At 42.7% G+C, this 24,184-nt stretch overlaps 1 protein-coding gene across 2 annotated transcripts in view; it reads left to right on the top strand.

The window, feature by feature from the left end:
- LOC127600338 (protocadherin-1-like) overlaps positions 1-24,184 on the top strand; it is a 110,958-nt gene that overhangs the window by 39,958 nt on the left and 46,816 nt on the right. For both annotated transcript variants that reach the window (XM_052064879.1, XM_052064928.1), the window contains exon 4: positions 21,279-21,498. In XM_052064879.1, the coding sequence (XP_051920839.1) occupies positions 21,279-21,498 (220 nt within the window). The remainder of the gene's footprint in view (positions 1-21,278; positions 21,499-24,184) is intronic.

Genomic DNA, 24,184 nt, shown 5'->3' on the forward strand with positions numbered 1-24,184 from the left:
ACAAATCATCACAAAACAAAAAATGACGGAAGGACAGTGAGAAAGTGTGACTTCACTTTATTGTACACACACACGCACACAGGCACATACGCACACACACACGCACGCATCACCAAACCGGTCGATCCGGTATGATGGGTAATCAGTCGTTGTCAGTTTGTCTGGGTTGCGTGTCATGTTCAGGTGTCGCGGGAGAATAGGGCATTGAAGCGTCACTAGCCGGCAATTTTCCACTTTTTGTCCAAAGTATCAAAGTGGTAACGGGAATACCAGGAAGATGTCACAATACGTTAAACACACTAAAGTGAAGCTCAGATGCTAACAACATTTTCAACCAGGGACATGGAATTAGGTGCACAGGGGCGGTTGGTACACTGCTTGTGCGAAAGGACATTTCACAATGTCGGTACTTATCCTCAAGTTTAATACACAACACTCAAGTTTTTTGTCCTGTTGTGTTGAAAGAGATTTTTATTCGGTTGGCAAAAAAGTTGGCCAAATTAGTTTGCACATCCGACTGTCTTGGTTTTGATTCACATCAAAATGCCACCCAGTACCTTTCAGACGGTGAAGCTGCCAACTTAAATGGGTCATGGGAGAGACCCAGATAATAGGCCAACAACAGGTTTATCCACATTGTAGCCGACTGAGAGTCCCAGTTCCATTCCAGGGGAGTTAGCTTAGCTTAGCATCACCTGTTGAGTTGTTATTTGCGGAGCGACAGGAATGTGAGCAGACCAGAATGAAACCTCGCAGTTTCGCCCTGACTCATGCCGGCTGCCATCACTCTGTCTGTGCGCGCGTCATCTGATTCCATTTCAGCCAGGTGACGAGATTGTATTCTGTTCCTTCCTGCGCAACGGACGTTTCAGTTGAAATCTCATCGGCACTCTCAGGTTTCAGAGTGCACCGACGCTTCTTGACACTTGATCACATTTTTACTCTGAAAGGTTTCTTCCTCTCTACGCTCATCCATCCCTACCGACATAGCTTTATCGATTTAGCCATCGATTCTGCTGTCTCGCGTTTTTTGTCATGTCAACCGGGAAAGCGCTGTTGTTTTGATTGGCTTGTCTCCTTTAAATGATGTCACATTTGTACGCCGCTTCCTCATGAATACTGCTTTAGCCAACAAGCCCATACCAATCTCCAAGCCCGAACCCCTAGCCAGAACCTCAACCCATAAACCACAGCTATCAAACTCAAGGCCCGGGGGCCAGATCTGGGCCGCCACATCATTTTATGTGGCCCACGAAAGCAAATTGAACATGTCAACTTCTACCATGATTGTGAAAATCTGGACCAAAATTTCAACTTCTCCTGTTTAATAAATAAGAGAGATATTGTACCGTATTTTCTGGACTGTAAGTCGCACTGGAGTATGTCGCATTTTGGGGTATATGTATTTGATAAAATCCAACACCAAGAACATACATGCCATCTTGAAAGGCAATTTAAAATTAAAATAAAATGGAAAACAACACGCTGAATAAGTGTACAACATGCTAACGTTACATAAACAATGAACTGAGAACATGCCTGGTATGTTCAAGTAACATATTAATCGTTATTCGGATAAATATAGCATAAAGAACATGCTAACAAGTTGACCAAACCATCAATGTCACTCCAAATCACTAAATCCTATGGAATCTTCATCCTCTGTGTCACTTTAAAGCAACTCTGCCAACCTCGGAGGTAGAAGATGCAGCACTTCCTCTTCTACGTTGCTTACGTCAGACTCATCGTGGTTTTATCAACACAGGTCTAGAGCGGCCTCTTGCGGTTTAATGTGAAAATAACATGTGAAATGATATAATAATGTGTTAATAATTTCACAGATAAATTGCTCCAGAGTATAAATTGCCCCACCAGCCAAACTATTTTAAAAAACTGCCACTTATAGTACGGATAATACGGTCAACATTTTCTTGTTTCCAAACCCTTCATTACAGTAACTTAAACAATCAATCATTATTCTTGACGTCGATCACTGCTTGTCATAATGGCCCTCTAAGGAAAAGGGTCACTTCAATGTGGCCCGCGACAAAAATGAGTTTGACACCCGTGCCCTAAACCTAGCCCCCAACTCTATTGCAGCCCCAATCCTGATCCAAAACCTAACACAAACCCCAAATTATTCTACCCTAAACCAGGGCTTTCTTTTCCGCAAGACACGTCGTTGAAAACCACTTTACGTTATCGCAGTGTGTAACGCAACCTCTGGAGGAGCGCATTGACCGCATCAACCCCTCACAACTTGATTTCTTTCCCTCCTCTTGCGTCCCTGTCACGTCTCTATGATTCATCTTTTCTCGGCTGGAGTTTTTATGGCACACGCAAACAGGTCAACACGGCATGTCGGCGAGTGGCAAACCTCAGTTTCAAGAAACCAAATGTGTCCTTCAATTTGATTTTTTTTTTTTAATTGCCGTTTTTGCACTTTCCACGGTGACACTTGAAACATTACTTGACAGCAGTGACGAGTCAGCAGATCAGCACGAGCCGCGTCTCCCGGGTGTGTATTCACTCACACGGCCAAAAATGCAACTTGTGACTCAACTCTGTGCGTGCGTGTGATTGAATGTTGGCCAGTCAAAGGCTGCGATGTGATTGGATTACATCAGGATTTTGCAAACTTAGGCTGGATTTTCATCGCATGCTCCAAGTGACACACTTCACGTCATTTTTTCAAGTGGCAGAATTGTGACATGTGTCACGTCAGCATGCAGTGCAAAAAAAAAAAAAGCTGCCGGGAATCAGTTGGGCCTCTTTCAAGTGTGGGTGACAATCACATCGGTTCTCAATGTGAGTGCTGCGTACATGATAGAACATTAACTATGATGAAAATATGCTACATTGCTGGAGTACGGAATAGGTTATGAATATATTACAATAGATATGATTTGTTCTTTAGTAATCCGGAGTAGAACATGGGTTGGGTTTCACCAAAATTTCACCAAAAAAAGATTTCGGACTGAAAAGCAGAAAAAAATGAAATTAAGGCAGTGACAAGGAAGCTTTTTTTTTGGGCCACAAAGGCTTGTGGCCCATGAAACGATCAAACAACAAAAACAATCCAGAGACAGGGCATCTAGTGGCAAAATAATCGTATAGTTCCAAATTGACTCACCACAGGGTTGGAGTCAGTTTTTTTGTGTGAGATGCATTCGCCTATTGATACAAAAGCAAAAAAAAAAACCCAAAACATATATATTAGCATCAGTCTTTGTTTTGTTTTTGTTTTTTAAAGGATCGAACAGCAGATATTTGCCAATGTTGGATTTTGGAAAAACAGAAGCCAGTCAACTGCGTTCATGAAGGACAAATTTCAGCTCCACATCAGAAATCGGAGAATCATTTCTGATGTGAGGCTGAAATTCTGAGGACTTGGACAACATCTCTGTATAATTTGCTCATCGATTCATTGATGAATTATCGCATATCTGGTTCTATGCTTACGTTGTAGAACGCAACATCCACTCCGTCAAAATACTCAAAATGGCTGCCACTCAATCAGTTCACGTTGTGACGCTGCCATCCTGCATGTTTTAGATCATCGTTGCCCAAGTCCAGCCGGCCCGTTTTCAATGCCTCCCTCTTTCAGCACACCTGATTCAAACGATCAGCTCATCAGCAAGCTCTGCAGGAGCCTGGTAATGATCCCGACCATTTCAATTAGGCCTGCTGAAAGAGGGAAACATCTAAAACATGCAGGATGGCGGAAAGACCGGAGTTGCCCACCTCCACCGTCGAGGCCACACACTGATAATCACACCTTTTTTTTCTTCATTAGTGTGCTACATGTTTACTGGTCGTGGTAGTCAGGGTAAGGGGTCGAATTCAGGAAGACTTTGCCGGCTACGGTGTGAACACGAAGCGTTTTAACGCGGCGTCCGCCCGCCGTCCCGCTGTCCTTCGCAGCGTGTCGGGCAGGCAGCTGAGCGACGAGCAGAATTTCAAAGAGGCCGCACACAAATTGACTGTCAGCGAGCTGTGAATGACACCTTCATCCACATCCGTACGCACGCACACACACACGGGTACACACACATACACACACGAACCCTCCCTCCCTCCCCTCTATGGTGCGGCCATGTTTGGTTCCCAGCAGGTAAATGTGTGGAGTCAAAGGTCAATGTGCGCAAACAGACTAATATTGACACGAAACAGGAGAGAACACCCCCCCCCCCCACACACACACACACATATAAGGTTTTGTCGACCAATCCAAATTCTCGCTGCTCATTCTTGCCCTCTTCACGCCTTGCACTGCGAACCAAAAGCATTTCGCTGTACTCTGAAAACTGTCCCCCCCCCCCCCCCCCCCAAAAAAAAAATCCTATTTGGGTCAAAAAGACATCGATTAACTACACTGAAAAAATGTCTTAAATTGACTCATTTTTTATTTCTTAAATGGTTACACAAAATTGCATATTTAAGTCGATGTAGTAGTAGCATGGTCGACTGAAAAAAATGGATCTGGATCCACATGATTTTGTTTAGTCAAACCACTTGACAAAATAGAATTGAGTACATTCAAACAAAAACCTTTTTCAGTGTACTTGGGTCAGTTTGACCCAACTGGGTTGTTTTGAACAAAATGATGAGGAAAGTTGGGTCATAAAGGGACCGCTCCTCTGTTTGGGCCAATTGACCCAACTGTGTGTGTTTTTTTTTAATTTTGTTTTTACAAAATCAATCAAAAAGTTGGGTCAAATTGACCCAAGTAAAGGATTGATCCCTTTTTGACCCAAAGTGGGTTATTTTTGACCAAACTGTTCTTAAAATGGACACTCTTTCCAAACATTTACTCAGACAAAGTAGATGTTATGTATAAGGAAGAAAAATACATCTAACAAAAAACATCAGTAGAAGAATGTCCAGTGGTACCTTGCTGGGCAATGATTCATCACTTGGCTTATTTTCATCATATTATTCTTTATTTTTTGTTTGGACAATACAGAGTGCAGTGAAAATTAATCAACGTAATGCCTTGGCATTTAGCAGCTCTGTGGGACAAGCAAACAAACACACACATGCAAAAATGATAACACACCGAGCATGTCACACCTACACAAGAACGTATGTGAGTGTGTGATTTTGCGTATGTGACTTTCGGCAAAATTAGGAGTCATAAAAGCGGTTAATTTCTTGACATTTATTTATTTATTTTTGTATAATGACATTTTTGTTTTCTCTGAACACCAAAATGTGGCTGTCGCTACATTTCCTTTCAATGGGCAATGTTGATTTAATAGAAGAATAAACTGAGATACGACCTTGATGACTTATTATTCTAAGTACTGCACTTTCCTGAAATTAAATTCAGAATCATAATAACTGTTGTATGAATGGGGGCGGCCCGGTAGTCCAGTGGTTAGCGCGTCGGCTTCACAGTGCAGAGGTACCGGGTTCGATTCCAGCTCCGGCCTCCCTGTGTGGAGTTTGCATGTTCTCCCCGGGCCTGCGTGGGTTTTCTCCGGGTGCTCCGGTTTCCTCCCACATTCCAAAAACATGCATGGCAGGCTGATTGGACGCTCTAAATTGTCCCTAGGTGTGAATGTGAGCGTGGATGGTTGTTCGTTTCTGTGTGCCCTGCGATTGGCTGGCAACCGATTCAGGGTGTCCCCTGCCTACTGCCCGAAGACGGCTGGGATAGGCTCCAGCACCCCCCGCGACCCTAGTGAGGATTAAGCGGTTTGGAAAATGGATGGAGGATGGATGTTGTATGAATGGCAACAGACTGATGTCTTTTAATTGTCCCTTCTGCCATCTAGTGGAAGATAATGTCATTGATTTGATTATAACTATATGTCGCTAACATCGATGTACGCACGTGCATTGTTTGGAGTAAATGCTATTGATTGATAGTCCAAAGTGCATTTGAGTAATGGTTGATGGCCCGTGTCCAAAACATCTTCAAAGCAACAGGCCCAGAAATCATACAATTTAAAAGGAGAGCACCATTTTACTGAAAAAATGAGCACCTAGCGTGCATGAGGCATGCCTTTTGATGACAGCGTGGACATGGTGACACGATGGTCACGTGATGTCATATGGCGAAGGCTGGCGATGTTGAAAACTCTTTGCCATAATACATAAATACACTGCGATTGGTTGGCAACCGGTTCAGGGTGTCCCCCGCCTACTGCCCGAAGATGCCTAGGATAAGCTCCAGCACACCCCACGACCCTTGTGAGGATAAAGCGGATCAGAAAATGGATGGATGGGTGGAGTGCTTGAAACATAACAGGGGAGGTGTCTGGTTGTTGCCGCCATCGAGCATGCTTGTTTGTCCACGTCGACCTGACGTTGATCAGTCCCTTGTGTAACCCACCGCTTGCCCATAGTCATCTGGGATAGTCTCAATCTCACCTTTAACCCAAATGAGGACAAGCGCTCTATAAAATATATGATACTTACAATCGTTATTGAAGTATCTTTGTCAATGGCAGGATGTGTCTACTTCCTGAGGCGCCCCATCCCCTTGCTCTCAGGACTTGGAGGATGTGATGTCATCACTTCCTGTCCTGTGATGTGGGAGGACGAGGACACTTTAATGTAGTGTGTGGGCGATGGTGCGATGCCCGAAGGCCTTCCCCAGGGAACACACACACACACACACACACACACAATAATTTTAAGGCAGGAAGGAACAAGTCAACAAAGGATGAGCAACAAAAGCGAGATGGGAGGAAAAAACAAGCACTCCCTCCTGTCCCGCTGTAGGGGGAATACCTGGAAGTCACAATGTCCTTACACACACGCGTACACACGCTCACACACAATCTCTCTCACATGCGCGCAGACACGAACACACTGTATCACACACATACTGTACATGTACACTTGCACAAAGACATCCAAACGTCAGCCAATAAATTTTTCCTTCATCCTTATGACAAGCATTAAGTTGACTCCGCCAAATGGCCGCGGCGTCTTTTTGCGTGACGCACATCCGCAGCTTTTTATTGAAGCCAACTTCTCAGACGGACAAATGCTACCAAAGCCAGCTTCTCAGACGGACAAATGGCGCGGAATCAGTCTGATGGGCCGTTTGGCTCACGGTAAACTTTCTTGCGCCAACTTTTAAATGTATTTATTTATTCCGCTTATTGTTGAGTGGGGTATCACAAACTGGGGGGAATCAGACAGACGGCTTCTTCCGCTTCGGTCATTCCCCAGTCTGTCCATCTTATTGATGAGCCACTGGGGCTGGCGCCAGCTGGCAGCCGCACGTTGTGCGCAGCACCATAAACAAACTAAATGATAAATAAAAAAGCATCGAGTCAATGCACCCCCACACCGGCGGACCCCACCCACTGGCTCCGCATGCCATTTGGTGGCATTTATGAAATTGATTAGAGTATTGTTGTGCCACACCTTTTGCTGAGTGGCTTAAATTCAGAGGATTTGTACCATTTTAAGTTCAAGAAGGTTTCTCGGCGATTAACTGATGATCACAATAGTTGTCCGTGCTTTATGTTATGCGTCTTGTTTATTTTACTTTATGTTAACTGCTGTGTTAAGCGCTTTGTTACAGCTGCAGCTGTTGTGAAAGCACTTTATAAATCAGGATGTATTGTATTGTTAATTTTAAAAGTGATTAGTTGTTGATTGCTTGATGATTTATTGCCCTACTATATCAGGATATGATGTAAAAAAAAAGATCATAAAAATGAGCAGCCTCAACAAAGGCTACATGTGCATCCATGGGGAGATGGAGTGTGTAAATGTGCGTGCATACGTATTGTAAAATGTGCATGCGTGTGTTCATCCATCAGCTGTGTGTTTGTGCGGGGCGGGCGAGTTTGATTTATGTAGCTGTGCTGAGGTCTGCAGTAGAATCCTAATTCTTCACTCAGAAAGGCTGCTGTTCATTCCCACTCAAGTGTCCTTCCCTTGCCTCCTTTCCTTCCTGCCTTCCTTCCTCCCACATGCTTGCGCTCGGCTCATACTCTGAATTATTGATGGTTGTCATGTTATCATTCATAAGTGATCACATTCCCGTATAGTACAGGAAGTTGTGGGAAAGATGAGGTGTGGGCGTTGTGTGTGAGAAGTGTGTTCCATGTTCGCTTCGGTGTGGGCGGGGCTATCAACAAGGGAAGAAAGATTCAGAAACAAAGATGTTGTGATCAATAATGAATCAGTGAATAATATTAATTGGGTAGGCGGTGTGTGTATACTGGATATAAATGTGTGTGTATAGCATGTCAACTTGTATGTAGTCTATTGTCTATAAAAGGGTAAAAAAAAAGGGGTGGATGTGTATAGGTGTGAGTGTGTGTCCATATACTATATACCGTATTTTTGGGGATTATACGTGGCTCCAGATTATAAATCACACCACCCAAAAATGCATAATTAAGAAGGAAAAAAACCATATAAGTCACACTGGAGTATAAATCGCATTTTGGGGACATATTTATTTGATAAAATCCAACACCATGAACATACATGCCATCTTGACAGGCAATTTAAAATTAAAATAAAATAGAAAACAACATGCGGAATAAGTACGATATGCTAATGTTACATGACACATAAACAATGAGAGCTATTCAGATAACTATAGCATAAAGAACATGCGAACAAGTTCACCAAACCATCAATATCACTCCAAACCACTAAATCCAATGGAATCTTCATCCTCTGTGTCACTTTAAAGCAACTCCACCAACTCGGGAGGTAGAAGATGCTTACGTCAGACTTATCATGGTTTTATCAATACAGGTCTAGAGCAGTCTCTTGTGGTTTAACGTGAAATTATGTAATAATGTGTTACTAATTTCACCCATAAATCGTATAAATCACACCCACAGCCAAACTACGAAAAATGCTGTGACTTATAGTCCGGAAAATACGGTATGTGTATGTTTTTTTTCAACTCCTTCCTACTGTTTTTTTTTTTTTTAGACCTGTGCTTTAGTGTTTCGTTATGTGATATTTTAATTGTACTTTTATTATTATTACTCGTTTACCCCACCAATAGTTTAAAAAAAAGATCTGTCAATGAAGAAATGGAAACTATCAAGAAGATATGAAGATGAAAAAGCAAAATGAAGCGTGTGTCTCAAGGCGAGCAAAGCAAACATTTACTCAGTGATGTCATGACGAGGGCATAATCGACGCTCCCTCAGTGATTTGTTAAGGTGAGCAAAAAATAAACGCTTTTCCGCTGATGTGACGTTTGAAAGTGAGCAAAACCAGCGTTTCTTCTCACTGACGTATGCTAAACAAGCGTTCCCTCGGTATATCGTGCGTTAAACAAAGTAAGTGCATATTCAGTGACGCTTTAAGATGTTAAAAACGAGTGCTCCCTCGGTGTCACTTGTACTTCAGTGATGTATGAATGTGAGCAAAACAAGTGCTCTCGCAATATGTCTTGTGGTAAACAAAACAAATGCTCCATCAGTGACGTCTGAACAAGAGCAAACCAAGCACTCCCATTATGAGATTTTCAGGTTCCGCAGTGGTGTCATTGTGTGCACAAAACAAGTGCTCCCTCAATGACGGCTAAAGGGGTTCCAAAATTAGCGCTCCCTTGACAACACTTTGTCAGAGACGTCAGTCGGTGAGGAAAAATAAGCAATCCCTCGTCAGTGAAATCCTGGGCGCATCCAGTGTCGTCTCAGGGTGGCCAAAATAAGCGATCCCTCATTGATGTCATAAGTTGAGCAAAAGAGCATTGTTAAAAGATAAGCAAATCAAGCGCTCCACAAGTCACGTTTCAAGGTGGCCAAAACCAGCGCTCCTTTAGTGTGTGTTAAATTTAGCTAATCTCCCCATGGTGTGAAGAAGCTACACCAAGGGTGTCAAACTCATTTCACATGGTGGGCCACATACGGCCTCAGTAGATGTCAAGTGGGCCAGACCATTAAAATGATACCATACTTTGCTATAAATAACCAAAACAATATGTCTTTGTCTCTCTTTGTTTTGGTATATAGAAGCACAAGAACATTTGGAATATGTTGAAATTTAATGAATATATCTTTTACAAAACATTTCATGAAGCACCTTACATTTCCTTCGACAAATGTGCAATTTACTTTTATCATTCACATATATGCATTGCAACTGATCCCACTGATTGAACAAACTTTAACAAGTAATTGGTATTAAAAAATATAGTAATGCACTTTAAGATTAAACAAGATTTATAAAGAAAGGAACCATATTATTTACACGTGCATATAAAATCTAAATGTAATCCCTGCCTACACCTTACAAACTAAGGAGAGTGCTATTGATAGCGTCTGCTGTGAAGGGTCTGTCTCGGTGACGGACTGAGGCTGCCGTTGTCTTCTTCTCTGATCAAAACAGTGTCCCCATGCGGATACTCAATGAGTTGTACCTTATTAAAAATATTAATTCTGTGTCTTTAATGCATTTTTTCACTTTTAACTTATCCTGCGGGCCTGATTGAACTTCCTTGCGGGCCGATTCCGGCCCGCAGGTATGTTTGACACGGCTCAGCTACACAATTTTGAATCACAATACTAATGCTAATAGATAAGCTGCTACTTTGTCATGACACACACAAACACACTGTGAGAGAGAGTTACCTTTCTTAAGTGCTCCTCCACCTTTAGCTTGCATCTGCGCATAGACACAAACCATTTAGCCCATAATTAGCTGGCTATCTGGAGGGTGAAGCCAAAATGTAACAAAGTGGAAAGAATAAATACAGTAAATTAATAACAATGTTTTGTAGTATTTTTAGCTGGACAAATCAAACCGTAGCTTAGTCTTGAGAGCATACACTCATTCCATATTTCCACGATATATTTCGTGTATGTTTTTGGTTTGACTTAGCATTAGCGTCTCTTCCAGACAGCAGTAGTTGAAAAGCATTTTTTGTTGGATTTCCCAATTTGGTCACACTGTATATTTTGAGTTAGCATTAGTCTCAGCATTAGCCTGTGATTGGCTGATTAGTTCAGTGTGTATAACCTCCGCTTGTCCAAAGACACATGAGATGAAAATGAAGGATGAATATTTTAGGGCTGCAACTGATCATTATTTTAACAATCAATTAATCTGCCTATTATTTTTTCAAATGATTGATGAATCAGAGTTTAAAAAAAACATTCGATCTGAATTCACAAACACGAGATTATTTTGAATTTACAGTGCAAATAATGCACAAACTGGTGATAATGCACCAGTTTGTCTAAACTACTTGTTATAGTAATTGATAATTAATGAAAAAAAATCCATTATTTGTCGATTTAATTGTTGCATCTGTGATACAACGTCTTTAGTGATGAATGCTTTTGATGTGCTCTGTTCGATAAAGCATCGATCATGATCTTCTTTAAAAATAATAGACAGATCAAATCAATAATAGACAGATCAAATCAATTATTAAAATAATTGTTAGTGAGCATCTCTAAAATTGAAAAATGTGCCCCTAATGCATGTGATTGGAATAGGTATGATCTAACTCATGGACGATCGGTATGGGAATCAACAGCATAAAATCCTGATTGGAACTCCCATAACATTTGTGTTAGGGATGTTGTCTTGGTTTGTCTTGTATGCTGTGAGCCACTCGAGGCAATTGTGCATCTTCAGTAGCAGGCAGCCATGTTACAATTAGGCTAAGCATTAGCATTAGCCTCCCTGCGGAGCCTCGTGTTGGCCGGCAACGGCCATTCTTGGCAGGCAAGTGGCAGCTAATCCTGCCCGGACGCTAATGAACGCTGGCTGGTATCCGCCGCGTGCCGTTGTTATGAAGCCCGACGGCTAGATGGTGGGCAAGCGGGCAGACATGAAGATGCTGCTAGCTGCAATAGCTCATGAGATTTGGCTAAAACGTTGCAATATTACCCGAATATCATCCAAATGTCTGTCTATTTTAACACCTTTGGCAAGGCATATTGAAAAAGACATATTTGACCTATTTGTAGGAGGTCTAATTGGGCATGTGTTCCTACTTTGTTTATATTTCTTTATGTTGTTCTTGACATGTGCGGAATGTATCAAAAAAAGAAGTATGGCAGCATACCAAATCTTGACAAAGACAAATTGAAGTGCTGTCATATTTGAAGTCTTCTGGCCCCGTTTTCATGGTTCCTGTCTTTTAAATTTGCAACTCTTCACAAACTGTCATGGTTTTCTGTCCTCTATTGTTTCCACACAATCGACCCGACCTCCTGCGAGCGCAATTCTCTCTACGCCCCGACTCCTTGCACCCCATGCCCCCTCCAGGCTATTTTTATCCACACGTATGGAAACGTTTTAACGCACACCTGCGTGCACACACGCAGCAAGCCTGTGTGATTTATAGACTCAGCGTATAGCTGCGTCTCCCAAATGCACAACCTTTTTTAGTATCCCCACTGAGTTGGCGCACCTTTCCCCTCCATTCTCAAAAAGTATATAAAACAAAAAAATAAATAAATAAAGAACCCGTTTCCAGACTTGAATAGGGAACGGTTAATGCCAGCATCAGGTTCAAGGTGATTAATTGTCAAGGTGGACTTGCAAGGTCGATTAGCACTGACCTGGCAAACTTTGACTTTTCAATGCAAAAAGTGTCTCTTCACACAAAACAGACAACCGCCACAATTTCACCTTTGGCCCTTGAAGCTGTCAAACAGGATCAGCGTTGTTATTCTTTACTGTCACACACATGTGTGATTGTTACGTGTACTCATTGTCACGCTCACATTTGACCTCACGCAGCTTAAACTAAAGCATTACATCACTTTCCGCTAGACTTCATTTCCTCTTACAATGTCACGACTTCACCCGCTACCTGCTTGCTAGCCATGCTGCTTTGGTACGTTAGCTTGTAAATGTGTTTGCTATCAGCTAACTACATTAGCATGTTAATGCTTTTTAGTTGCTTTGGGGTAGCCACATTAGCATCTGGATTCTATCTGATTGCCATCACCTCGCTTTACTAAAATGCTTATGCTAGCTGGGAGATGTGGTGGGCCTCATTAGCCTGTGAATGTGCTCGTGACGAACTGTATTAGCATGTTGATGCTCCCTGGTTTCTGTGGGCTAGCCACATTAGCCTGTGAATGCTTGCTGATTGTTTGCAACAAGCTCGTCATGTTGACGCTTGTGCACTGCGAGGCCAGGATTAGAATTGTTTTGGATGTCATTTTTTTTAATTCAAGTTATTTATTTGGTTTTTACTTGTTTTTCAGATACAATTAGTTGGCATTAATTTTCACAGCCGGTTTGTGATTTGAGGGTTGTTTTTTGGGGGGGAGGGTAATTCAATTCAATGTATTTTTTTTTTAAATGTAGCTAATTATATTGCAGAAGGCGCGCCTCCCATGAATCTGTCATGTATTGGAGCCATTTTACTGCTACGGATACCCGAAGAAGACAAACATAGTGAATATAGTTCTTCAACAGCATGTGTAACACTGCCATGCACTCGTTCCGTCACTTGAGGACTATGATAAATCATCTGGCTTCCTATTTTGCTTGCACCTCTGCTGAATTAATCGGTGGTAGGCTTGCAAAGTCTAGTCTCTCTGGCGCACTGTGGCACATGTGCTTCAAAATGGCCGCGCTCTGAGCCAAGGCCATTGCATTGTGTTACCTCACCACTAGATGGCACTAAATTGTAAACAGTGTTCCTTGAAGTGCACGTTTTCCTTGCCTTGCTGCCGAATTGTCAACTTCTCATAGGGACTTCCACATTTGTGGCTGTTATTCACCGTGAGAAATATTCCATTCCACTACAAGGCAAGTGGTTTAATTTGCGATAGAATAGAAGCTGTCACACATAGACATACTGACAGACTTACAAATATACTGTTGATGTTGAACTACAATTCCGAAACATTTCGAAACACAGTGTGCTGGACCCTGTTGTAAAACCAGATGAAATGAAATAAAGAAAATCAAAACTAACCTTAAAAACCCATGTATGGATTTAACAATAGATTTTTCGCCAATTGTAATTGGTTTTAATCCACATGAAATGTACTTTTAGTTATTTATCGATAAAAGACTCATTTTTGTTCAATTTCGTTTCCGAAAATTATGCTCCAATTTTGGTTTCGTCATTTTGCGCGTTCTCGTTAACCTTTCTGTGGGCTAGCTTCATTAGCCTGAGGGTGTATCTGATTGATAGCAGCTTTAGCATGCAGACCATTGTGGCGTTAATTGCCATTTGAAAAACATTTTTTGCGTGTTGTGACAACCGTTTTGCTAATCCTCATCCTTCTTGCACGGACCCCTCCAACAAAGAAACATGACTGTTGCATATATTAAATTAAACACCGTACCTGCAGTGCTGCTTTGGACTGATAGCGTTCCGTTAAGCGGCTTTCGCCTGCGTGCGTGTGAGTGAGTGCGTGTGTATGCAGAAGAAGATGCACAAAAGGAGGCCTGTGGTGTCAGAGTGACAGCGGAGAAGCGTCAGCAGCTCTCGAATGCGCACATTCAGACAAAAAAAAAGCGTTGAGTAGTCGTCCGTTTCTTTTTTGCAGAGCTTTTTTTTTTCGGTCAGCCGTCGGTGCTGCGTTCGGGTTCTGTCCGGAAGTTTGAGCGTCGGCCGGGGGGAGCAGCCAGGCAGCAAATTGAAAAATAGCAGCGGAGAAAGGAGATTTATGGTTTTTTTTCCTCCCCTCTCACTTGTGTGTGAATGGGTGTGTGTCGCTTGAGAGTTCATCAGCTTGCCATGTCAAGTGTCAGTGTCAACACACATGCACAGGCGAGCGCACCTGCAGGGCAGACAAATGTTGGCGTTCTACTGAACTCTGGAAGCAGATGATGGACTCAGATGACCTCTTTTGTGTGAGTGTGACTATGTGTGTTTGTGTAAAATGTCACTGCCAACACACACTCACTCACACACACACAAACACACATTTTCACGAACACACATTGATTTACACACACAGGCTCAAACATACACACACTGACACTCCTTCACTTATGCTCACCTACACGAAAATACAAACGTATAGACACACACACACACACACACACTATAATGGTCAGAACACACACCCACAACTCTCACATCACACACACATGCGCACGAGCGCACACACATCATCATGCTTCATCAGCTAATTCAAATAATTGGTAAACTTCCACTCAGATGGTTTTAATCTTTTTCCGTCTAGGCCTGATTACCTCGCAGGATTTTCTTGTGCCTGTTCACAGGTTTACTTTCGGCGAATTAGCGCCTGAAGAACAAGGGGAACTCCAGGGAAGGCCAACATGAAAGCGGCTCATGCTAACGCGAACGCCTCAGGAAAATCCCCGCCCGAAATGCGCTCTGCGCTCTTGGCCGCCTGACCTCGAGCGAGTCGGTTCTGAGACGTTCATGCATGACGGGTGCCCGACAGACAAGCTGCCTTTGATGCTGAAGCCTTCTCCCGCTCGCCATGCTCACATGAGCACATGTGACTCAACGGGTTGCGTGGGAGGTAGTCGGCGTGTTATAAATATGTTTGTAGATGGCCGTTCCATGGTGTATATAGATTGGTCAATTCCTCACCTTTTCCGTAATTCGCGCAAAGCAGCACTTCAGGCCCGATAGTTTTCTACCTGAACAGGCTGGTGTTAGTAAGGAGGGAAAAATGCATAGTCTTGTTTTTTGACGGTGTTTCAATTGTGTATTGTGATGTCAATTCCTGATATTTTCCATTTTAAGTAGCAACCAGCCTTTCAGTCCCGTCTAGTCTGTTTCATTGTTGGTTTGCAACCCATGTAGTTGCTTTCAGTAAACAGGGTAAGAGTCGTAGTAGTGTTTGTTGACGGTCTTTCAATAGTGTATTTCAATCGGGAATTTGTCAATTCCCAATATTTTCCATCTTTAGTTGTAAGCCTCATTTCAGGCCTGACCAGTCTGCTGCCTCAAAAGGTTACTGTTCGTAAAGCGGGAGAGAGTTCTAATCTTGTGTGTTGACGGTCTTTCAATGGTGGCTCGATGAGTCAGTTCTTGATCTTTTCCATCATTAGCAGCAAACGGCACCTGACAAGCATGCTACCTAAATGGGCTGCTGCTGTGAGGAAAGGAAGGGATTTGTCAACTTCAATTGTTTGTCTTCAAAGGCAGAGCTATTCATCAATTCTCGATCTTTTCCATTGTTAGCCTCATGCTCAGTGAGTTCATGCCTCGATATTTTGCTGCCTTAATGGGCTGCTGCTGAAAAAAAGGGAAGGAGTCATCATCTTAGCTTGCCTGTTTTTAGATGATGTGTGTAATTTGTCCAGTCTTGATTTTATAAATCACTGTCAGGAATCAGCAGAGGACACAGTCACTTTAGACCCAACAAGCTACTTTTGAAGTCTGAAAATTCACCCACCGAGTTTGAATTAGCACATAAAATTTGGCAGACCCACAAAAACATCTCAACATTGCCTGGAAGTCGGCCATTTTGGTTTGAAGCAGCCAATTTAGGCTCTTTTCAGGTGTCGGAGATTTTGTTGTTATTGTGACCAAACGCGAATTTTGTCTGTGAAACAGATGAGCGGCATCCCATACTGGCATAAACGTGTGCGGCCATCCTAAGAGTGCTTTCATGACTCGGAGAACTTGTCGGAATAACGTGGGTGGACAGCATGGACACATCTGCTTCGTCCGACATCGGCGCATCCCTAAAGGGTTCGATTTTGTGCGGCCGATTGCAGGCGGCTGCAACTTGTGCATGCGAGCGCACACGCGCAGGCACACACGCACACACACACGCTCACAAAACCACTCTCAGAATATACAACTCAAACACATGCCCTCTCACATCTCACAACTCACTCACTCACTAGCAAGCATTCGCTCTCACAACACACTCACTGACAGACTCTCTCACTCATTCACTCATACATGCCTAACGCACTCGCATACAAACTCTTTCGCAACAGAGACACACTCACACACTTAACACACAAACTGTCTCACAACAGGCACACACACACTTTCATACTCCCTGACGACAGAAACTCACTTACTGACGAACAAAACTTATTCACACATGCAAAACATACTCACTCCTTCTCTCCTGCCAACACAAACACACACGCATTCATTTGTGTTTCGTCATTCATTGTGCACTGAAGCTGATGTAGTGCTGTTGTGTGGAATTATGGGATGTCGCAGCTCTCCACGTTAGCCGTGTGTATGTACGTGAGTGTGTGTGTGTGTGTTTGTGTGTGTGGGCATGCATACTTGATAAGCACACACTTTTTATAAGCATGCACAATGCAGCCTCACACACTCTTATCTCCCACACAGCGAGGTAATGAGGAGCTCTCTCTCTCTCTCTCTCTCTCTCACACACACACACTGGCGGTGTGTTATCTTCCGCTTTGTGTCTCGGCTGACAAACAGCCGGCGAGGCGTCGTTCGTTTCTCCTCTCGTGGTTGCTTTTTAATCATCAGCGAGCATCCGCCTCCTCCTCCTCTTCCACGTCTTCCTCCTCTCCTACTTCCTCTTCCTCCTCATGTCTTCTTTCTATCTTGTACTTTGTGTGTGTGTGTGTGTGTGTGTGTTTAAAAATCGTATGCATTACTCGCTCAAACTGGAGGCGTGGACCAATTGTTTACTTTCGGTCACAAAAATCAGATTGCTCTCTCTTAATTGATTTTCTATTCCCTTTGCTTTTCGTAAAAGCAAATGAAACACGTCCCCCCTACCAAACAAGCTTTTATGCATCACATCAAATTTTATAGACTACCATAGAAATAACCAACGTTGAAAAAATAGGATCAAAGTCGGCCCAAGTGTTCACGAAAAACAAGACAGATTTTTGTGTTGCTACAGTATTGTGAAGTTGGATTACTTTTATGATCCATTGACTTTGCGTTTAAAATGTACTTCACATCAAATTGGAATGCAAATTATGCCTTAATATTTCAAATTTAAAAAACCCTTGTCACCGATTAAATGCCGATTAAATATAGTGAACTTAAAAGTGAAAAACAACTGAACTGCACTCGGGCAGTAATTCTTTTATGCACCACTAGATGGAACCCATCATGCTACCACACTGTTGTGAATGAATTCACCAAGTGTATGTTAGCTCATAGCGGCTAGCTTGGAGGAGCCAGCACACGCGACGTGGGAATCGAACATAAATACAGGCCGCGTGTGGGCGTCCCGCAAACGGCGCTGTTGCTGAATCTGAAGGCTTCCTCGGGTGACAGTGAGGTTGTGGTTTTTTTTTTTTTTTGACGTTTGTTTCTTGACTGTGATGTGCTCAGCGCTGAGAAAGCGGAGACGACAACTTCTATTTATGGCAAACAAACACGCCAGCGCACAAATACAAAAAGGACAAAAACAAACAAGGGTTTGTCACAGTGTGCGTGCGTGCATGTGGCAGAAGTCCTCATACTCGGTACTTAAGCAGAAATCGAGCTTCTTCAAAAATAAATAAATAAATAACACCTCCGGGGAAAAGTAGACGTGTGTGGAATCTCTGCATTTTCACACTTTTGGCATTCGCCGATTACACAGGCGGGCAAGGAGTCATGATCATTTTTGTATCGGTTTCTTTACGTCTGGCTTGTTAGAGCCAAACACCGATTCCTATCCTGCAGCAGGAAACAGGAAGCAGGAAGTGTTTATTAATAACACGCTCCGACATGTCCTGAACTACTGCTAACATGCACGTGTGTGTGTGTGTGCGTGTGTGTGTGTGTGTGTGTGTGTGTGCATGCGCGTATGTGTGTGTTTACGCGCCCGTGTCAGTGTTTGAGCATCGAACTGCTGCCAAAGCGGTTTTGCGTTTGGTTCCTGCTGTGAAGGTGTCGATGGGACAGTTGGGACGGCATCGAGAGGGATGTTGGACGTCCGTTTTTTACTCTGTCTATAACTCAACATTTGTTACTTGATTTTATTTTGACACTTCTAACCCAGTTTTGCTCTCCACTTGTAACTCAACATTTTCTCCTGGACACCCGTGACTCCAAACTGCAGTGCCTCAATATTTGTTTGTGGCACCTGTTACGCGATATTTTTTTTAACCAATTTGTTACACTACAACTTGTCATTTATGACTCAGCTTTTATCGCTGAATATTTCACAAACATTTGATACTATATAACTCACAATTTGTTCAGCAACATTTTTTACAGAGCAGTTGTAAGTGTTTATTTATTTTTTCAGCATTCCTCACACGATACTTTTTAGCATACATGTTTGTTACTAAACTTGTTTGGCATTTTTCTGTCCGTCTTTTTTGTTGTTGTTTTTTTTTCCAAACTGAAGATTGTTCATTCAATGTTTGTCACTTGACATGCTGCATTTTTAGTAGGGATGGACGAGTACCAATACTAGATATCGGTGACAGGCCAATGCCGGTCTTATTTTACGGTATTGGGTAGTCGTGAAGGATGCCAGCCTCCGATACTTTTCTACTTTGCCTGTTGAAACGGCAGCAAAAACCACAACAATTATGTTTACTTATCCAAATTACTGTGACCTTATTACCATGTTTGTTCTCCATTTGAAAAAAAAAAAAAAAAAACCTTGCTCAATTCAATCCTCAGAGGTGTCGCAATTGGCCACCGCTAGTTTTGCCGCCAGTTTGATCTCTTGCACCGCGGCTTCCTACTGAGGCACCATACTGTGGATGGTCGCCAAAAAACACCCAAAAATTATTTTGGTGCCGTTTGAAGTGGTTCAGGGTCGCGAGTAGGATGACACCTGTTTCTATGGTGACAGAGTATCGGGCCAGCCAGGGATGTGCTGTTTATCTGGCTGTCCCTGTTCAGGTGCGTTTGTGTGTGTGTCTGGCTCAGTGCGCGTGTGTGTCCTGCAGCGCTACATGGACAGCTAATTATATTTTAATTATAAAAGCATCAAGTCAGACAGCTTACTCCTCCTCCTCCTCCTCCTCCGCAAAGACGAAGTCAATGAAGCGTCAAAGTTTGTTTTCAGCCCGCTGCCTTTATGCAAACTAACTCGCCGCCTTCACATGACATTTCAACTCCAAATTAACTCCGCCGTGCCAACGAGAACGCGGCGGGAAAGACGTCGCGTGTCCGTGTTGCGTTTCGGCACGTTTAAGACGACTCATGCGCGTGATTGATAGCCGGGCAGACAAAATGGCTCCCTTCAGGCATCTGCATGGACACCTGCTGGCTCGAGGTGGCACCAAATATATTCAGGGACTCCAGATCCAGACAGCGATAGTCACTGGTTTTGATTAGATTTATGACATGATGTGATAAATCATCATGTCATAAATTGGAAGAGTTTTGAGTTTCTGGCTATTTTAATGCTTTTGTCACATAATTGAGTTTTGGGCATGTTTTTGGTCATTGTGTCAACATAGGAGGGCATAGTGCCAAACTACAGTATTTGTCAATTGAGAAAGTCTTTGTCTCGGTCGCTGAATAGAAATATGACTCAGTGTCGTTCTTGTATGGTCACCTTTCTAGGGAAAAGAAATGAATAAATATACATTTTGGGGGGGTGTTGTATTATGATAGGAAGACACGTTGCTTAAATCATTGTACATCTAGAATCTTTAATTTGATATCTGACAGTGATGGGGTTGTTTTTGAGGGGAGTTTTGTCTTTTTTTGTCGATCTTTTATATTGTTATTGAAAATGGACACTTGGGTTTGTGATATTTTTTGATCGTTGCGTCATCATTTCACTTCATATTTCCAAAGTTTTTGCAGATCTTGAATTCCTTTGACGCGAGCTTTAATTTCATGTACGATGAGACGCGATTTGCACTTTGCCGATTTCTACGATGTTATTGGGTCGTATTCACTTTTTGTCGGGTGATGTTTTTAGTCATTGATTCCTCACCGGAGGATTTATTTCCAAAATTATTGCAATCGTAGAATGCTTTCGTCATGGGCTTTAATTTGATTTCCGACAACTTGATGTGTTTTAAGATAATCTTTTACCCTTTTACTGAATTACTTTATTGAGTGACTGGTGATGTTGTCAAGCAAAAAAAAAAGTTATGTGGTCATTTTATACATACATACATACAAGGTCCTATTGCCAAACTTGTCATAGATTGTGAAAGCCTTCATTGCAGCCGTTAACTTGATATACGACTTGATTTATTTATTCATTTTTTTGTAGTTTGTTGATTTCTACCGTCTGTCATTGAATATTGGCACTTTGTAGACAGGATGTTTATTTATTTATTTATTTATTGGGGTCGTTGCCTCATTATTCGAGGATTTATTGACGAAATAACTGCACATCCTGAAAGCCATCGATGCGGCCTTGGATATGATATGTGACTTGCCATAGTTCATCTTTTTTTTTCATCGTTAATGACCTCGTTAATAATGTAACATTGTAACTTCTGTTTCCCAGCTGCCGCAGCGCCGGGTGACCTTCTCCACTGCCAACCAGGCGCAGGACCTGCAGGATGCTTCCCAGCACAGCTACTACGACAGCGGGCTGGACGAGTCGGAGACTCCCAGTTCCAAGTCGTCGTCCGGGCCTCGGATCGGCCCGCTGGCACTGCCTGAGGACCACTACGAGCGCACCACGCCCGACGGCAGCATCGGCGAAATGGAGCACCCCGAGAACGGTGAGTTTCCTCCCCGCCGCCTGATTTTGACCAAGTTTATGATAGTAGATGGCGGGAATCCCGTTGTCTAATCGGATTTCCGCCATTCCCTGTGCAACGCAATCAATATGCAACATAATCAAGTCCCACGGCTCAGCGCATTAACATCACAATTATGCAAATGACGGCCGGCCCAACCTTCCATCAGCTCCACTTAAGGATCCACAGGGGGAGGATTGTCGGGGAAACTGGAATTGGGTTGGCGCTCGTTAACGTTTTTGTCAGCCCGACGGTGACGTGTCGGCTTGCTTTGGCGTGCGCGCCCGGTTTAAAGTGCCGGCTTGGAACGCTAAAAAGCTAAAGTCATACATGTTTTTCATCCTTGCGTGAAGATAGAAAGGGCATATTGTCAAAAATAATTGCAGGTTAAAATGCCTTTGTTGCAGTTTGTAATTTGATGCAACTCAAAAGGCTTTGTTGGTTGTGCATTTATGTAGATATGTCTCGAAATGGTGTGATTGGTGACGTTTTCAAGCAAATGTTATATATTTTGTGGTCATCGTGTCATCCCAGAGGGACATATTGTCATGCATGTTGTTTTCAATGCAGCTGTAGAAAGTCTTCGGCACACGCCTTAATTTGACACTTGACTCAATTTAGTTTGTTGGTTTTCATTTTTTTAATCTTGTTACTGAATATCTATTGTTTAATTCGTAACATTTTTCAGCAAAGCAAACTTTAGAAAAAAAATAATTTCTTAACTAGAATGCCTATGTTGCAATTTGATATGTGACTCCGTGTGGGTTGCTGGTTGCACATTTTTATTTTGATCATTGCATCATCATACGAGGGCATGTTGTAAAAAGAATTGCAGATCGACACAACATTAGTTGCAGACATTTTTTTTTGGGACACTCGACTCAATCTGGAGGATTACTGAAGCGCTATTGCATAATTGGCCATGTTTAAGCAACTTTCTTTGTTTATTGATGAGTGTACAAGGGCGTATTGCAAATTTAATTGCAGACCTTTGTTGCGGCCTTTTAATTTTAATGTGTGACTTGACGTGCTCTATTGGGGGTTTATTTTTTATTTTTTGGACCTAGCTACTAAATCTTTTTATTGTGTAATTGGTAGCACTGCGGCAAAAAGCATCAACTTACCGTTCTAATTTTTGAATGACTTCTCATCCTGGAATTAAGAGCAACTAACTGGAATTAGCCTTGCAAAGCGCTCAAGTCCTGGATGGTTCACTCGTCCATCCATCCATCCATCATTAAGCTTAATTATGAATCATATTAAAATATATGTGATCATATTTTATTTGATGAAACACTTTTTAAGAGCACGTTCTGCCCTCAGAGGTCCCCGCCTTGTCGGGGTCAGAGTTCACTAAGCAAGTGAATGCACTGTAGTAGAAATACTGGTCGGAAGACGCATCTGCTAATTGAATTGGACTTTTCGGCATTGTGCTCGTGCATGTTTAAGCAGAAATAATCAAGGCAAATGGAGCAAATGATAAATGTTGCCTCAGTGGACAATGAAATGCAATTTTAAGTGCGGAACTCGGATGCAAATGAGCTCCTGATGTACGCGCTTTGCATTTATTGACCACACACACACACGCACTTACACACACTTGCACACCTCTCGGACTGGATATGCACTGCTATTTTGGTTTCACAGTTTAATGGAACTTTTATGCTGCAGTTAAGTACAGGTGTCATTTCCAGTATGGTAAAGAGAATGGGGACTAAATTGAGTTGAACTGTGGAAGGGACGTAATTTTATGTTGTGCGTATTAATTGGACGCTGGTGCGATTGGTCTCCATGCGAACAGCAACGATCTGGAAAGGAACACGCAAAAGGACGACAGATAACGGCATCTTTTAGCTCGATAGCATGAAGAAGCACGCTCACGTGATGGGAGAGGCCCATGGATGATAATCTGGATGCAATCCAAATTGCTGGCCCATATCATCGTAATCCGTCCATCAGAGAGGAAACGCGTCCATCTGGCGAGGCGCTCCCCCAGGCCAACATATCGCTTGCTACGTACGCGTTAGCTACATGCTTCGTGAACCACGAGGTGCAGATAACATCAGTGAAAGGAAAACTGCATTGAACTGCAAGTTCAAAGGGTTCCCGGGTGTCTTTCACAAAACCTCTCAGGCATTCTTGTCAAAATCCAGAAAGGAGAAACAAGATATTTAACATCCACTTGTCACACACTGCTTGAAATCTCTCAGTTTCTGTATATGCGGGGTTTTGTGTGTGTGTTTGTGTGTGTGTGTGTGTGTGCGCGCGCGTGGGTAAATGTCTTAAGATATGGGTAAACAAAAGTGCGGGAAGGACTGCATGTGATTGTGTCTTTGTTAGATACATGCACGTGTGTCTGAGGGAGAGTACGAGTGTGAGAGGGGCATCTGTGCGGTACGTGTTATGACAAGGGAAAACAAATGTGTGTGTGTGTGTGTGTGTGTGTGTGTGTGAGAGAGAGAGTGCATGTGTGTGTGACAGTGTGTGTGCGTGCAAAATGGTGGTATTTTTGTTCGTGTGAGAGTGGGTATTCGTATCTTGAGTGTTAGAGTTTACTTGTGAGATTTTGTCTTTGTATCGTAGGAGTGTGTGTGAGTAGTGTACATTTGTGAAAGACTTATGTGTACGTCGGTGAGCTTTAATGTGCGGAGGACAGGAACAAAGTGAG

The sequence above is a fragment of the Hippocampus zosterae genome, chromosome 1 (genome assembly GCF_025434085.1).
Source record: "Hippocampus zosterae strain Florida chromosome 1, ASM2543408v3, whole genome shotgun sequence".
NCBI classification, from domain to species: Eukaryota; Metazoa; Chordata; class Actinopteri; order Syngnathiformes; family Syngnathidae; genus Hippocampus; species Hippocampus zosterae.